The sequence below is a fragment of the Acomys russatus genome, chromosome 9 (assembly GCF_903995435.1).
Source record: "Acomys russatus chromosome 9, mAcoRus1.1, whole genome shotgun sequence".
NCBI classification, from domain to species: domain Eukaryota; kingdom Metazoa; phylum Chordata; class Mammalia; order Rodentia; family Muridae; genus Acomys; species Acomys russatus.
This window is the reverse complement of record NC_067145.1, coordinates 40,909,448-40,925,961: the sequence shown is the minus strand read 5'-3', so window position 1 is coordinate 40,925,961 and position 16,514 is coordinate 40,909,448. Positions and strand designations below refer to the sequence as shown.

General features: G+C 44.6%; 1 protein-coding gene across 10 annotated transcripts in view; it reads right to left on the bottom strand.

Annotated features, from left to right (window-relative positions):
• The window catches only part of Crem (cAMP responsive element modulator), a 77,607-nt gene extending 65,387 nt beyond the window's left edge, over positions 1 to 12,220 (bottom strand). For 2 of the 10 annotated variants that reach the window (XM_051151193.1, XM_051151199.1), the window contains exons 1-2: positions 12,060 to 12,211; positions 776 to 873 (exon numbers count right to left, since the gene is read on the bottom strand). In XM_051151193.1, the coding sequence (XP_051007150.1) occupies positions 776 to 819 (44 nt within the window). In that variant the 5' untranslated portion in view covers positions 820 to 873; positions 12,060 to 12,211. Of the gene's footprint in view, positions 1 to 775; positions 874 to 12,059 lie in introns of all 10 variants that reach the window. The other 8 variants (XM_051151194.1, XM_051151204.1, XM_051151197.1 and 5 more) reach the window with 8 other exon arrangements.
• Between the last annotated feature and the right edge of the window lie 4,294 nt (positions 12,221 to 16,514).

Sequence of the window (16,514 nt, the reverse complement as noted above, 5' to 3'; positions counted from 1 at the left end):
TATATATATATATAATATAGCTGGAGAAGAAAAACAAAACAAAACAATTCACTAACGATTTTTTTTTTTTTTTTTTAAGATTAGGGCTCAGGTATCGCAGTTTGGTCTCAAACTTGTTATTAGCCCAAGATGACCTTGAATGCCTCATTCTCCTGCTGCCCATCTGAGGCCTGCACCCCTAGGCTCAGCTTATGTGCTGCTAAAGCTGCAACTTGGGGCTTCTTGTATGGTAGGTAAGCACTCTTTATCAACTGACCTATATCTCCAAGCCAAAGCGTGTTCCTATTTTCAAGTAGCTTTACAAAAAAAAAAAAGGTATAGAGAAATTATGTTCTCTACAGAGATAAATCCAAGTGTATTTTCTGGGGTTAACCAAAAGACAACTTGAAGATTTCTGATTTGGAAAGCACTGTGGAGATATTCTTCTCCCTCTCAAAGTATAATAGAAAGAAAGATGCCTCCGCCTCTGAAGACTCCTAATTCTACAATCTCCCATCCACATACAGACAGGCAAGTCTACTTCTGGCTTAAGTTGCCACCAATACTCAGCAAAAGCCAAGTGTCAACACCCAATCAGCTTCATGACCTATTCTACTACACAGAGCACCATAGAACCTGAAGGCCTTAGCTGGATGACTGAAGTGAGCACATGTTATCACACACATATATACACACATGCAGACCTGTGTGCCACGGGCACCGCTAATTTGCTTCTCACTGGAACTTTCAGCTCTAGGCAAGACCTTGCCCAGAACAGGAGAACATATCCACCTACCTTACATTTGTCCTCATATACTTTTTCCTGCCACATCTGCTCATTATTATTACATGTGTAATCAATGCTTTGCTTCCCTGCTTTCTTCTTTATTTATCCTGCAGTAAAATCACAATGTTGAATTATGAAATCATAACATTTTATTTAAAATTAATCTCTCAAAACTAAGAGAGGAAAAATATTCTTTTTGTTTGTTTGCTTTTGGAGGTTTGTTTGTTCTTGTTTTTTCTTGGACTCCCTTTGTAGACCAGGTTGGCCTTCAACTCACAGGCAATCTGCCTGCCTCTGCCTCCTGCCCAGTCTTTTTTTTTTTTTTTTTTTTTTTAAAGATGGGATCTTAGTATATAGCCCTGGCTGGCCTGAAACTTGCTACATAGTCCTAGCTGGCTTACATCAAACTCACAGAGCTCCAGCTGCCTCTGCCTCCCACTGGTAGATAATTTACCTTTTTTAGAACTAAAAAATAGAATTAAAGACTGACAGGACTCTGTATTATTCAAACTTATCAATTTATGGCAGATATGGTGGCATGTATCTTTAATGCTAGCATCTGAGAAGCAGGGGTAGACAGAACTCCATGAGTTCCAGGCCACTCTGGTCTATAGTTCCAGACCACCAGGTTACATAGTGAGACCATCTACTAAAACAAACAACCCCCTCCACACACACACAAACTTATTAATTTATATTCAATGTTCTTCCCTTCCTGAGGAGAAGGATTCATAAGATTTACAGTGGCTACTTCTCAGATTCGATCCACTGGAGTAAGAGCAGTGCTACCTAATCTAACATTCTGTACAGCAGCTATTCACAATTTACAAGGCAAAGATCACACCACAAACTCAATGATTTTTATCATTTTCTCATTTTTAGAGACTTATTTTTAATATTTATGTGTGTGTGTGTCTGTGTGTGTGTGTGTGTGTGTGTGTGTGTGTGTGTGTGTACTCACATGAGAGTACAGATGCCTGCAGAGGCCAGAGATGTCAGAGCCCCCAGATGTGGTGCTGGAACTCAGGCACGGGTCCTCTGAAAAAGTAGTATGTGTTCGTAATTACTGGAACCATCTCTCCAGACTGAATTTATCATTTTTAAAAATTTCACTCCATTGTGCAGCGGACACAAGCCTTTAATCCCAGAATGCGGAAGGCAGAGGCAGGCGGATCTCTGTGAGTTCAAGGGCAGCCTGGTTTACAAAGTGAGTCCAGGACAGCCAGGGCTGTTACACAGAGAAAGAAACCCTGTCTCAAAAAAACTAAAACCAAAATTTTTTTCACTCCATTGCAACAAATTTTTCAGCTGCTTTTTTTTTTTTTTTTTTTTTTTTTTTTTTCTTCTTCTTTCTTTTTTGGTTTTTTGAGACAGGGTTTCTCTGTGTAGCCTTGGTCATCCTGGACTCACTTTGTAGACCAGGCTAGCCTCGAACTCACAGCGATCCGCCTGCCTCTGCCTCCCGAGTGCTGGGATTAAAGGCGTGCGCCACCACGCCCGGCTCAGCTGCTTTCTTTTACCTTAAATTCAAAGTTGAGTTTTGTTAAAGTTTTTTTGGTTTTGTTTTGTTTTCGTTTTTTTCCTCAAGTAGGGGTCTCACGAGGCAGTCCTGGCTGGCCTTTACCTTACAGAGCCTTCTCCTCTGCCTCTGAGTGCTGGGACTAAAGGTGTGCACTGGCAGGCCCAGCTTGCCAAAGACTTTTAACTCCAAACTACTAATTCATTTAAAAACTTCCTTTTGGTCCCTTTACAAGGCTGGCACTTAAATAATTAAAATATTTTTAGAGGCATGTATGTGAGAAGGCTCACCTGGTAAAGCTACTTGCTATCAAGCCTGATGGCCTACTCCAATCCCTGGAACCCAAGGAAAGATAAGAGAACAGACTCCCACTGACCTCTACACATGCCCTATCTCAGGTGTCCACAGATGCAAACATGCATGCACATACACAGGTGTGTACACACACACACACACACACACACATACTATAAAAAAAAATATGGGCTGGAGAAATGGCACAAGGCTTAAGAGCTCTGGTACACTACCCAAGACCATTTGGTTCCTGCCTGTGACTCCAACTCCCTGGTCTCCACCATCAGGTGCACACATAGGTTATACTCACACAAAGACACATAAATAAAACTTTTTTTTTTTTTTTTTTGAGACAAGGTTTCACTTTACAACTCTGGCTAGCCTGGCACTCACAGTGTTAACCAAACTGGCCTAGCACTCACAGAGATCTGCCTGCTCTGCCTCCCAAGTGCTGAGATTAAAGGTGTACAACATGATAGATCTTTTTTTTTTTCCTGAGATGGAAATGTGGCTGACCAGTACAGTATGGTGACGGAGTGGGGAAAAGAGCCCAGCCAGTTGACAGAGCATGAACTGCAGTGCTACCACTTATGAGCTGTGTGATCTGAGCCACTCACTTAATACCTAGTCTCTCCAGACACATCATTGGATCTGAAATGCCCAGCTGTTCTTCAACTGTGGGATCAGAATCACTGTTGAGTGCCAACAATTCTATCTCCTAGTCTTCATTCCCTTCAGCTTTGTTCACCCTCTCAGGGCTTTTAGTGGCCACTCTAACCATTTCCTGGCAGGAGGAATTAAGTCTTTCCCTACTTTATCTCATTCGAATCTCTCCAACTTTTTATAATCCCCTTCACTTGGTCACAGCACTATTTCATATGCTATTTCCTCACCTGAAATCATCCATTGTTCTCCTTATCTTAAAGATGAATAGCCAAAGTTCTAAGCATTATAGGAATTTATACAGAGGCTTACAGCTTGTTACAAGGGCACTGAGACATTAAGGAACACCATTCCATCACCTTCAGTCTCCAGGTTCAGAAGGACTTTGTGAGAATTTGTTAAACCAGAATTATAGCTGGGCGTGGTGGTGCTTGCCTTTAATCCCAGCACTTGGGAGCAGAGGCAGGCAGATCGCCGTGAGTTTGAGGCCAACCTGGTCTACAAAGCAAGTCCAGGACAGTCAGGCTACACACAGAGAAACCCTGTCTCAAAAAAAACAAAAACAAAAACTTTTCCTAGATATGGATTTCTATGTGCATTTGGCTGAAAAATTGTGTACCATAGCCATGAAAACTTTATATCGTGTAAGCCTTGATTATAGAAACAGCATCTGGCACTTACCTCACCTATTACCAATACGCTGCTTTGTTTGCATCCTCTGGCATAAAAGCTTCAATTAATTACAATGTTCTATCAATACCCATTAACACCCATACAGGGCACAGAAAATATTGTATTAAAATTATATTTGAAATGTTATGAACATGTACTTTGGGTAACTGAATTAACATTACAATGTAACTTTCTAGAAAAAAATATATATAACATAAGAAACTTGGTTTTTGGTTTTTCAAGACAGGGTTTCTCTGTGTAACCTTAGCTGTCCCGAACTCCTTTTGTGGACCAGGCTGGCCTCAGACTCTGAGATCCACCTGGCTCTGCCTCCCGGAGTGCTGGGATTACACCATGTGCGCCACCACACCTGGCTTTATAAAGAAACTTCTAACAAAGCACATAAACCCAGTTCTCAGAAGGCTGAGGCAGGAAAACTGAGTTTAAGGCTAGCATAGAGCAACACAGTAAAATTCTACCTCCAAGAAAAGAAAAATCTATTTTTTTAAAAATGTGAATTACCCTATGTTCTCCAGCCAGCCAAGAGTTAACAGGTCACCTGTGTTTACCATCAGACCTCATTATGCTGGGCACATTTGCTGCAGTTTAGAACTGTGTTAAATATTTAGATGGTCAAATCATTTAAGAGAGCTACATCTCTGAAAACTAAGCTAAATATTTTGAAAGTAAATTTTCCCTTTAAAAACTATACTTTGGGGAGCCAGAGAGACAGCTCAGCAGTTAAAAGCACTTGCTATTCTTCCAGAGGACCTGAGTTCAAAATCCACAGTAGATCACAGCCATCTGTAACTCCAACTACAGTAGATCCGATGGCTCTGGTCTCCTCTGGCATCAGTTCTTACGTGCATAAACCCACATGAAGATGCACACACATGCACATAATTAATGATTTTTTAAAATTCTACTTTGGGATTGTATACTATAGTAAAAGATGAGGGCTGCAGAGATGGCTCAGCGGTTAAGAGCACTGCCTGCTCTTCCAGAGGTCCTGAGTTTAATTCCCAGCAACCACATAGTGGCTCACAACCATCTATAATGTGATCTGATGCCCTCTTCTGGCCTGCAGATGTATATGCAGGTAGAGCACTGTATACATAATAATAATAAATAAATCCTTTTTAAAAAGATGATTACAAAATACTAGAAGGAACATTATAAAAATAAAGAGACAATTGAGATATATGAATAAAATATATTTTAAAAAATAAAGAGTACTATATAAAACACATATAAAACAGTCAAAGTTTTAGGTTTTTATTCCCTCTTAAATACCAAATGGAGAATTTTTGGGAGGCAGAGGCAGGTGGATTGCTGTGAGTTCGAGGCCAGCCTGGTGTACAAAGCGAGTCCAGGACAGCCATGGCTAACACAGAGAGACCCTGTCTCGAAAACCACCCCCCAAAAAAAGAGAAATTTTTTCCTTTTATGTTTTGTTTTGTTTTTCGAGAGAGAGTTTCCCTGTGTAGCCCTGGCTGTCCAGGACTCGGTTTGTAGTCCAGGCTGGCCTCGCATTCAGAGATCCAACTGCCTCTGCCCCCCAAGTGCTGGGATTAAATGTGTGCACCACCATGCCTGGCTTCAAAAATAGAATCTTTAAAGCACGCACTGCTGAGATAGTTTTTGCAATAAAATGCTACAAGAAAAAAGAATTCAAAACTATAATTCATAACTAAAAACTGTGGTAATGAGATAGTGCAGAGTAGTAAGAACACAGGTATCTTCTATCACTCTGTACCACATTTTATACACACACACACACACACACACACACACACACATACGTACACACACACACAGGGCATAGGCACATGCAGGTAAAACACCCATACACATAAAATAAAATTTATTAAAAAAATAAAATAAAGCTGGGCAATGGTGGCACATGCCTTTTGCTGGGAGGCAGAGGCAGGAAGATCTCTGTGAATCTGAGACCAACCTTGTCTACAGAGCAAGTTCAAGGACAGCCAAAGCTACACAGAGAAGCCCTATTTTGAAAACCCAAAAATAAGTAAAATATATAAAGTACCATAAATATAGGAAGTTAGATACCTGAATCAGCCAGTATTCAGAGAGAAGAATTCAAAAATTATACTTACCTAGAGTGGTTCTAGTTGTCTATCTGAACAAAATACCTAGGGTCTGGAGAGAGGGCTCAGGGTTAGGAGTCCACGCTGCTCTTGCAGAGGCCCTGGGTTCCATTCACAGCACACACACACACAGTGACTCACAACCATCTGTAACTTTAGTTTCAAGGGATTAGACATCTTCTGACTGCTAGGAGTAACAGCTACGTCTGTGGTACACACACATACATGCAAGCAAAACACACATACACATAAGATAAAATAATAAAAATCTTTTAAAATATTCTTTAAATAATACCTAAGTGAAGAAACATGACTAACCAAAAATAGAGTATCCACCCAGCACCTGGGAGGCAGAAGCAAGAGCTTCAAGACCACCCTCAGCTACACAGGACGTTTGCATCTAGCCTAGGCAACAGAGACTTTGCCTCAAAATAAATAACTGAAAGCATTCTAGGCTAGGAAGATAGCTCAGTGGGTAAGAATGCTTGCTCTATACAATTACAATGAAGACCTGGCTGGACACAGTGGCGCAGGCCTGTAATCCCAGCACTCAGGGAGGCAGAGGCAGGGAGATTGCCTTGAGTTCAAGTCCAGTCTGGTCTACAAAGCTAGTCCAGGACAGCCAAGGCTACACAGAGAAAGCCTGTCTCAAAACCAAACAAACAAACAAAAAGGCCTAAGTTCAAATTCCTAGCACCCACCTAAAGAGCTAGGCATGACTACACATGCCAATAACCCCAGGAGATGGGAGTAGAGGTAGGTATTCCAGGAGTGCTCTGGTCACCCACTCTGGCTTAAATGGCAAGCTATCAACTCAGTGAGAGGTCCTGTCTCAAGGCAATACAGCAAAAGCAACAGACTGTACTCTGCCTTGCTCTGGCCTCTGCATACACAGAATATACTGCGCACTCATGTGAACACCACACACACAGATCATAAAAATAAATAAAGTATCCAAAGCATCCATAAGCAGTCACATGTGTCTTTATATGTGATAAAGTTGTCCTAATTCCAAAGCTGGGGGCTTTCATCCCATCAGACTAAGCCAAGCTAAGTGTTTGCCTCGTGCTGCAAGGACCAGCGTTTGATACTTGTAACTCATCACTGAAGAAAAGGGATTCTCTAAAAACATTTGGGTGGCATGAAAGAGAATGGCCTCCATAGGCTCTAATATTTGAATCAGAGTTTATAATTGGTCAAACTATTTGGGAAGGATTTAGGACAGTGGTTTTCACGCAGTGATGCTTTAATATAGTTTCTCATGTTGTGGTGACTCCCGATCATATAAATTTTTTTTTTTTTTTTTTTTTTTTTGGTTTTTCAAGGCAGGTTTTCTCTATGTAGCCTTGGCTATCCTGGACTCACTCTGTAGACCAGGCTGGCCTCAAACTCACAGCGATCCACCTGCCTCTGCCTCCCAAGTGCTGGGATTAAAGGCATGTGCCGCCATGCCCGGCTCATACAATTATTTTCATTGCTACTTCATAAGTGCAATTTTGATAGTTATGAATCATAATGTAAATATCTGATACACAGGGTATCAAAGATGCAACCCATCTGATACACAGGATATCAAAGATGATGCAACCCATCTGATACACAGGGTATCAAAGATGCAACCCCTATAAAAGGGTTGCTCAACACATACCCTCAAGGGGTCACAAGCCACAGGAGGGATGGCTTTGCTGAACCAGGTGTGTCACTGGCTTTGAGGTTTCCAAAGCTCACGTCCTTCCCAGTGAGCTATCTCTGCCTAATGCTTGTGGGTCAGACCTAGTCTCTCAGCTTCCAACATGGCTGCCTGCTGCTGTGCTCCCCAACATGATGGTCTTGGGCTCTAACCCTCTGGAGCCATGAGTCCAGTTAAATGCTTTGGGTTTTTTTGTTGGTTTGGTTTTTGTTTTGTTTTGTTAGTTTTGTGTTGTTGTTGTTGTTTGAAGCAGGGTTTCTCTGTGTAACAGCTCTGGCTGGCCTGGAACTTGGTCTGTAGACCAGGCTGGCCTCAAACTCACAGCAATCCACCTGCCTCTGCCTCTGCCTCTGCCTCTGCCTCCTGAGTGCTGGGATTAAAGGTGTGGGCCACCACCAAATGCTTTCTTTTATAAACTGCCTTAGTCATGGTATTTTGTCATGGCAATAGAAAAGTAACTAAGGAAACATTTCCAAGCAAAATAAAATAAAACTGCACTAGCAGAGAAGTAAATTGAGACAAGTTTTGTTCAGAGCTGCAAGACACTGTTGAGGTTAAGACCAGCCTTGCTCTGCATTGTGAGACCCCTTCTCAGCAAAGCAAAGACAAAGCCCCACTAACATTACCTGAGACTTTCTTTGTTCTCTTACAAGATCAGAAAACAAAACCAGTCGTAAACATAGTACTCCTTACTATACAGTTTGTCATGATGGAAAAACACATTTGTAAAACTTCCTGTATTTCTTTTCCCTTTGGGGGTAGGGGAGTATTGAATAGGTGACTGAAACCACCAGAGAACTCTCCAATGCTAGGCAGTGCTCCACCACAGAACTGAAGGAAGTTACTGACGTAAGCACGTCATTTGTGCCCATTGTATAACAGATGAGCCACATTTTCCTAACATCTCTGTTTACATTGCTGCACTGATAGTATTGAAAGCACATCAAAGTGCATATCTCTTCTCAAAGCTGTCTTTTGATCAGGTCTGGTGGCACACACCTATAATCCCAGCACTTGGGGGGCAGTGGGAGGACATCCCTGGACACATCATGAGACACTGTCTCAAAACAAACAACAAAATTTGCTTTAAGTTTTCAGATACTTCAAGTTTATTTCCCCATCAACCAATGGTCTAACAATGATCTAAAAGTTAAAGCCTCTCAATTGCAAGAGTTCACACTGTTCCATTTCTTTTTTGCTGGGATTTTTGTTTGTTTTTCAAGACAGGGTTTTTTCTGGCTGTCACAGAACTCAATCTGTAGACCAGGCTGGCCTTGAACTCAAGAGATCCACCTGCTTCTGCCTCCCAAGTGCCGGGATTAAAGGTGTGTGCCACTATGGCCCAGCTAGAAGTCTGCCTAAGGAGACCTGGCTCAGCTATTAAGATCACTTGCTGCTCTTTCAGGCCTGAGTTGTTTCCCAGCTCCCATAGCACGCAGCTCCAAGGGGATCTCACACACACTTTTCTAGCCTTCTACCACTCATTCTTGTTCCTCTCTTTTTCTCTCCCTCCTCCTCGCCCCCCCCCCTCACACACACTCACACTTCAAAACTTCAAAATGAAATCTTTTTTTTTTTTTAAGTATTTAAATTCTATATAACTGAGCTTGGTGGAGCACACCTTTAATCCCAGCATTTAGGAAGACAGAGGCAGGCAGATCAATATGAATTCATTCAAGGCCAGCCTGGTCTACAAAGTGAGTCCAGGACAGCCAAGGCAACACAGAAAAACCCTGTCTCGAAAAACAAAACAAAACAAAACAAAACAAAAAATGGGGCTGGAGAGATGGCTCAGTGGTTAAGAGCCTGCTCTTCCAAAGGACCTGGGTTCAATTCTCAGCACCCACATGGCAGCTCACAACTGTCTGTAACTCCAAGATCTGACACCCCTACACCAATGCACATGAATTAAAATTAAATATTAAAAAAAAAAAAAGAAAAACAAAAAAATTACAAAAAACAAGGCCAGGCGGTGGTGCACACCTTTAATCCCAGCACTTGGGAGGCAGAGGCAGGCAGATCACTGTGAGTTCGAGGCCAGTCTGGTCTACAAAGCAAGTCCAGGACAGCCAAAGCTACACAGAGAAACCCTGTCTCAAAAAACAAAAAAATAAAAAATAAAAAAAAAAATTTAAGTCTATGTAACTGGGACAGGAAATTTGCAAGCATCCCAGTAAACTATATGTTTTCAGCAATAACCTGGCTTTATTTGTTTTTGTTTTTCGAGACAGGATTTCTCTGTGTAGCCTTGACTGACCCTAGCTTTATTTTATGACCCAATATTTATTTGATGAGAAAATTCTCACTGGTGAAAATTTGGTCAGGATTCCTATGTATGTTAATACTGTTTGATAACTTGCTGGAATTCTAAGACTGTGTGGTGTAATCATGCAGTTATTCACCTCTGTAGGAAACCAGAACACAGTCTATGCCCTATAGTGTTAAGAGTGTGTTACATTTTTTCAGTAGAAGGAAATTTCATTAACCTTTGGGCACAATGTAAAAACAAAAAGACTAAAAGTTCCTCTGTATTACACATTTAAAAATTTATTAATATCTTACAAACAGATACATAAAACATCAATGTAACTACAATTTCACACTTCCCAGGATGATTACTTGGAAGCACTGACTTAGGAAAGCACTTGTTATACTAGTTCCTAGTATACTAGTCCTACTGATCTATTTAGTCTCCCCAAAATAGCTTATGTCCTTATCAGTGTATAATATGGCAACTACAGTTCACCCAGAAAGGGTTCAAACCTGCTTGTAGAGTTTTGTTTGAGAGATGTTGACACTCACAGCCAATCATTAGGCAGAGTGCAGGGAGATTTGTGAAAAAAAGACCAACCATGGCAACTAACTGGGGCCCAGGAGGTCTTAAGGAGACTGAAGCACCAACCAAGGACCATGCATGGATGGGCTAGACCTAGGTCCCCTACACAGATGTAGCCAATGGGCAGGCAGCTCAGGGGGATTCATGTGGGTCCTCTAGTGGGGAGGGCATCCCTGTATCCGACATGATGCCTGCGTTTTGGTCACTTACCCCATGTCCTGATGTGACTTGATGTGCTCCGTGGATTGGGGGGGGGGGGGCTCCCCTTTTCGGAGTAGTAGAGGAGGAAGGAAGGAGAAAAGGGAGGTTGGGTAGGACCAGGAGGAAAGGAGGGAGGGGGCTTCGATCAGGATGTAACGTGAATGAATAAATTTTAAAGAAAAACATAAGTTTTGTTTGGTTGAACTGACACACAGTGGTGCGTGCCTAAAATCCCAACACTCAAGAGGCTACCGCCGGAGGGTCAGAAATTCAAAGCCATTACATAACCAGGGCTACGTGAGACCCTCAAAAAAAAAAAAAAAAAAAAAAAAAGCTTCGGATAAATAATCACCTTTATTGGCCAAAACACACTGTTCCTTTGAGGACTTTGAGGTTCAGAGATGTAAGTAGGTATCCTACGGAGGGAGACAAGCTTGTTATCCCAAACTGAGAGAATGATGTGGTGACCAGGTGAGACACTACCATAAATTACTGTAACTAACGTGATGCTGGATGAAGGCAGTCCGGGTCTGCACCGCTTCACACCGCGCAGAAAAAGCCGCAAAGTGTGGAAGTCACCCAAGACACACCGGCCTCAGGGCTCAAGCTTGACACTGGGGTGAAGAGAGCAAACAGCAGCTTTCCTGGGACCATAAGCGCCTGCCCCTTAAAGCTGGCGGTTAGATACGCCTGTAACCGGCGACCAAGGGCGGTGCTGGGTACGTGTCCCCCTACTCGGCGGTCTGGAAACTCAGTAGTAGACGCTGGCAAACAAGACCCCCGGGAGCCCCAACTGCGACTCTGCCGTGCCGCTCGCCACCCCGTCACCGCCAACCACACGGGGCTCTCAAGTGTGCGGGGACAAAAGTGGCTCGGTGGTGGAGTGCCTGCGCTTCGCTTTCTGAAGAAAAGCGGGGTTACGTTATTTTCTATCTACACCGCGAAGGAAGGCGCTACGACGAGCAGGAGCGACGCCCTCTGGGCGCCTTTTGCCCCGTCGGACTGAGAAGCCCGAGCCACCCGGCTTTCGGAGGGGAAGGGCCATCTCGCCGGGACCAAGATGAAGGACGGGAGGGAGGGCGAGCGCAGCCTGCCTGCTGCGCGCTCGGGCGTTTCGGGGGGTCTCGGTGTGGAGCCGCGAGCGGGCGGGCGGGCGGGCGACGGTGCGGGCGGGCGGGCGACGGTGCGGGCAGGCAGGCGGGCGGGCCGGCTGGGCGGGAGGGAGGGAGGGAGGGAGGGAGGCCGCCGCGTCCCGAGCAGCCGCCGCCAGCCGCGGGCGGGCTGTGATGCGAGGCTGGCGCGCCACTTACCAGCCGCGAAGGGTTTTACGTAGCGGACCTCGTCACTGATTACGGACGGGAGGAGGGTGGGGACGCAGAGCTCGGCGGCCGCCGCCCAGGCAACCCAGCGGCGGCGGCCCCACGTCGCGCCCACGTCAGCTCTGATGCGGTCGTCGCGGCCTCTCCGCCGACGCGAACAGAAAGCAGCGCCCGGCAGCGGACCGAACTGAGGCCCTCGAGCCCCGCCCTCCCCTCCCCTCCCCCACGTCGACCGCCTTCCTGAGGGGGGGGCGGGGGTGGGGACGCGGCCGGAGGAGGAGGGGGAAAAAAAAAAACACAAAAGTTGCGAGCTCGAACTCCGCCCCCTGCTGGCCTCCTGCGGGATTGCAGCGCTGACAATCCAACAATTAAATAGAACGGGGGGCGGGGCTATCGGAGGAACTAGGCTTGTTGGGCGGAAGACTGGGTGAAACGGGAAACCGGAAGCTGCATCCTCTGCGCGTGCGCCCAAAGGCCCTTAAGCTACAACTGCGGCTATGGCGAGCAGTGCTTTAGTTCGTTTTTTTTTAAATCTAACTATCCTCTAGGGTGAATCCGCTCCCTGACCTCAGTCCCCAAAAGTAGGGGCTCGGACCCTGCCAGAGGCGCGTCCTGGGTGCTTCAGGTCTTCCTAGAGCTCCCCCTTAGCGGTGTCCATGGTTCTGGAAAACGCCACTAGCCCTTCTAATGTACCTTGGCGCGGTCCCTATTCCTAGCCTGCTGCTATCTCTGGGCTTGTTTGCCTCACTATCGCAAAGAAATAGCTACAGACCCATGGCATAGGAGAGTAAGGCGTTTTGGTAAAAAGGATTTGTTTGTTTTAGAGCCTGTTGTAATAAAGAGTTTTGGTTTCATTCAGACGGAAGCCGTGCGATTGCCGAAGGGATGCTTTGTGTGTGATACTAAAAATACATGTAAAGCAGGGCATTTGGCTCAGCGTTACAGCACTTGTTTAAGATGCCAAGCTGTGCCTAAGGGCTCGGGTGGGAGGAGACACTTTAACAAAATGCTGCTGTTTACCAAATTTTGGCCAACCCGAATGCTTTACAACAGTAAAGCATATACAAAAACTTCACGATAAAACATGATTAATTGAGGTGGGTGTGGTGGTGCACGCCTTTAATCCTAGCACTCGGGAAGCAGAAGCAGGCGGATCTCTGAGCTTGAGCCGCCTAGCCTGGTCTAAAAAAGAGAGTTTCAGGACAGCAACAGCTCTTACACAACGAAGCCCTGTCCGGTGGGGAAAACTGATCAGTTGCGGGACGTGGTGGATGAACACTTTGTAGTCATGGGTGACCTTGAACCCCCAATCCTCCTGCTCCAACCCCCTAAATACTGAGACAGTCCGTGAACACAGTCACGCCCTTTTCAAGATCAGCAGATCAGTTTTAAAAGCTAGAAGATAATTCCTCTGCAGCTAAACATTAACCACTTGTTGACTCGTAGGAGTGCCTTACATTTTCCAACTCTTACAACATTTATTCTCTCCAATTTCACACTAGTTGCTTGTGTCCCCTATAGAGGGATGTGTATTCAGAACATGAATGCTCTGGCAAAAGATCACAACCAAAGACCTAGGTCTGTGCGATTGGGCAGGAATACACACACGCCTTTAATCTGGGAGACAGAGGCAAAGAGAGCTGAGCTCAAGGCCTGCCTGGTATAGAATCAGTATTAGGTAAAGAAAAGCTTAGGTCTAGGCATGGTGGAACATGCCTTTAATCCCAAAGGTAAAGTTAGTTTGTAAAAGGAAGCACCCAAGTTTGAAAGTGAGGTCTAAGACAGGTGTGGTGGTACATGCCTTTAATCCCAGCGCGGATCACTGTGAGTTCGAGGCCGGCCTGATCAACAAAGTGAGTCCAGGACAGCTAAGGATACACAAAGAAACCCTGTCTCGAAAAAAATTATAATACTAAATAAATAAAAAGGGTTTATTTGGCGTACATGGATTGCTCAAGCTGCCTCCCCACCCTTAAGACAGGGTTTCTTTGTATAACCTCCCTGGCTGTCCTGTAACTTGCTTTGTAAACCAGGCTGGCCTCAAACTCACCGAGACCTGCCTGCCTCTGCCTTCTGAGGGCTGGGATTAAAGGCATGCGCTACCATGCCTGGAAGGCTGCTTTCTTGTAGCACCCAGGAACAGCAGTCTGTGGGCGACACCATCCACGATAGCCTGGGCCCTTCCCCATCAATCACTAATTAAGAAAATGCCCTCCAGGCTCGCCCACAGCCCCATCTTATGGAGGCATTTTCTCAATTGAGGTTCCCTCTCAGATGACTTTAGCTTGTGTCAAGTTGTCAAAAAACTAGCAGCACACTATAGCTAAATAAAACTCCACCATGTATATGTTCAGCACATTTTTTAAAAAATCCATTCAGCTGCTAATGAGCATCTGGGCTGGTTCCACATCTAGGCTATTCTGAATTGTGCTGCAGTAAATATGGACACAGCAAAGATTCTTGGAAAGTTTCAGAGCACACTAAGACCAGATTGGCCAGCTTGGGCCCCCTTCCCTCTCTCTGGATCCGCACTAGCAGGGACTGAAGTACAGTGTTGGAGATACCCTAGAGGGCAAATGATGACTAAAGAGGGAAAAGCAGGGCCACCGTTGAACCGGATCACCATCCTGGCAGTTAAAATAAGATGCACCTTTTCTGCACACTCTAAACTACACTGGAGAAGTGCAGTCTAGCACCTTCTGTGGATACTGTGGCCAAGGCAGAGGATGGGTCCAAGGAATAAGCATGTGCACGGGAAAGTTTGCAAAACATGTGTGAAGTCAGAGAATGGTAAAACAAGATAGAGAACCACTCTTACCAAAGAAAACCAAGCTGGAGAGATGGCTCAGAGGTTAAGAGCACTGGCTGCTCTCCCAGAGGTCCTGAGTTCAATTCCCAGCAACCACATGGTGGCTCATAACTATCTATAATGTGATTTGATGCTCTCTTCTGGCAGGCAGCCACACCTGTAGGCACAAATTGTATACATAAAAAATAAATAAATCTTAAAAAAAAAAAAAAAGAAAGAAAATCAAACTAATAGATCAGACTTCATATGATGTAGGCTGCAACTTTTCCAAACCTACTTTATTTGGGGTTCTTTAAATGCTTATACCTCCTTTCCAACCCACCTACCCTAAACAGGAGAGAAAGGAGGTTTATGGGAACAGGAGAAGTAGACCTATTTAAATTCAGTTCCTGGGAGCGATTCCCCTGGCGTAGTCAGCAGGATTTCAGCAGACCAGCAATTCTGCCAAAGTTGCTGCTGGAACCTGGCACAGCAGCCAGAGCCCAGTGCCTGGAAGCCTTTGCTGGAGCAGTTCTCTCTAGGAGCGTCTCAAAGTGCAGCAATGAACAGCCAAACAATACCAAGTCCCAAGAAAGCCCAGCCTCCTGTTGTGGGCGTAGATCTATATATGTAGCCTCTCAGAGTCCCTATTAGGATGCGTTTCAGCTGGCAACAAGCAAGCCACCTCATGAAGTGGCTCGACTTCTAAGTTGATAAACCTTACCTAGTCTCTCACAAGTCTGTTCCCCACCCCACACTTGGGATCAAAACAAAAACATGTTTACATCCACTACAAATTCCCCTTTCTATTAAGGAATGACAAAGTATAAACAAAAATAACTATGAGAATTATACAGCAAAAGTCACATTCACAAGGACCAGTCCATTTGCACTTGACAATCTTGGAGAAATTATTTCACTATCTATCCTATCCTACTGAGTATTATCATAGTGCCCAAAGTTTTTCTAAATCACTTTATTATAATTTACTTTTATCAACCTCTAAACATGTTTTTAGCTCTTAAACTAAAGCTTATAGTAATACTATGCCTATCAAATCTTCAACCCCTCAGAGACTTAAGAGGGAAATATTATCTAATATGAAGGAAGGGCAGGCAAGCAACTTCCAAAAGTATAGACAGGACAGAGAGAGTTGATTGCCTGGACAGTCACAGGTTTTTCTCTATTGTTGGGGCATCCAGTTTTCAGCCTGCTAGGCCAAAATATCTGACAGATTGTTCTGTGAAGCAGGAATTTTGAAAGACTGGCCCACCTAGTCTCTGCAAATATGGACAGCCAATTTCTCAGTGTCCTGCTTGATCACAGTTTGGACAGTCAGTCTGCCATCAGCAGTAGAGATAAGAATAGTTCCTCAGCAGGATGTGCTGGCGCACGCATTTAATCGCAGCACTTGGGAGGCAGAGGCAGGCAGATCTCTGTGAGTTCAAGGCCAGCTAGGTCTACAAAGGGAGTCGAGGACACCAAGGCTACACAGAGAAATCCTGTATTGAAAAACCAAAAGAAAAGAAGAAGAAGAAGAGGAGGAGGAGGAGGAGGAGGAGGAGGAGGAGGAAGAGGAGTTCCTCAGTCCAGTGGCTATTCTGCCACACTCGTTTCTTTGATGGCCATCATCTTCACTGAAGTATACTGGAGGTGCT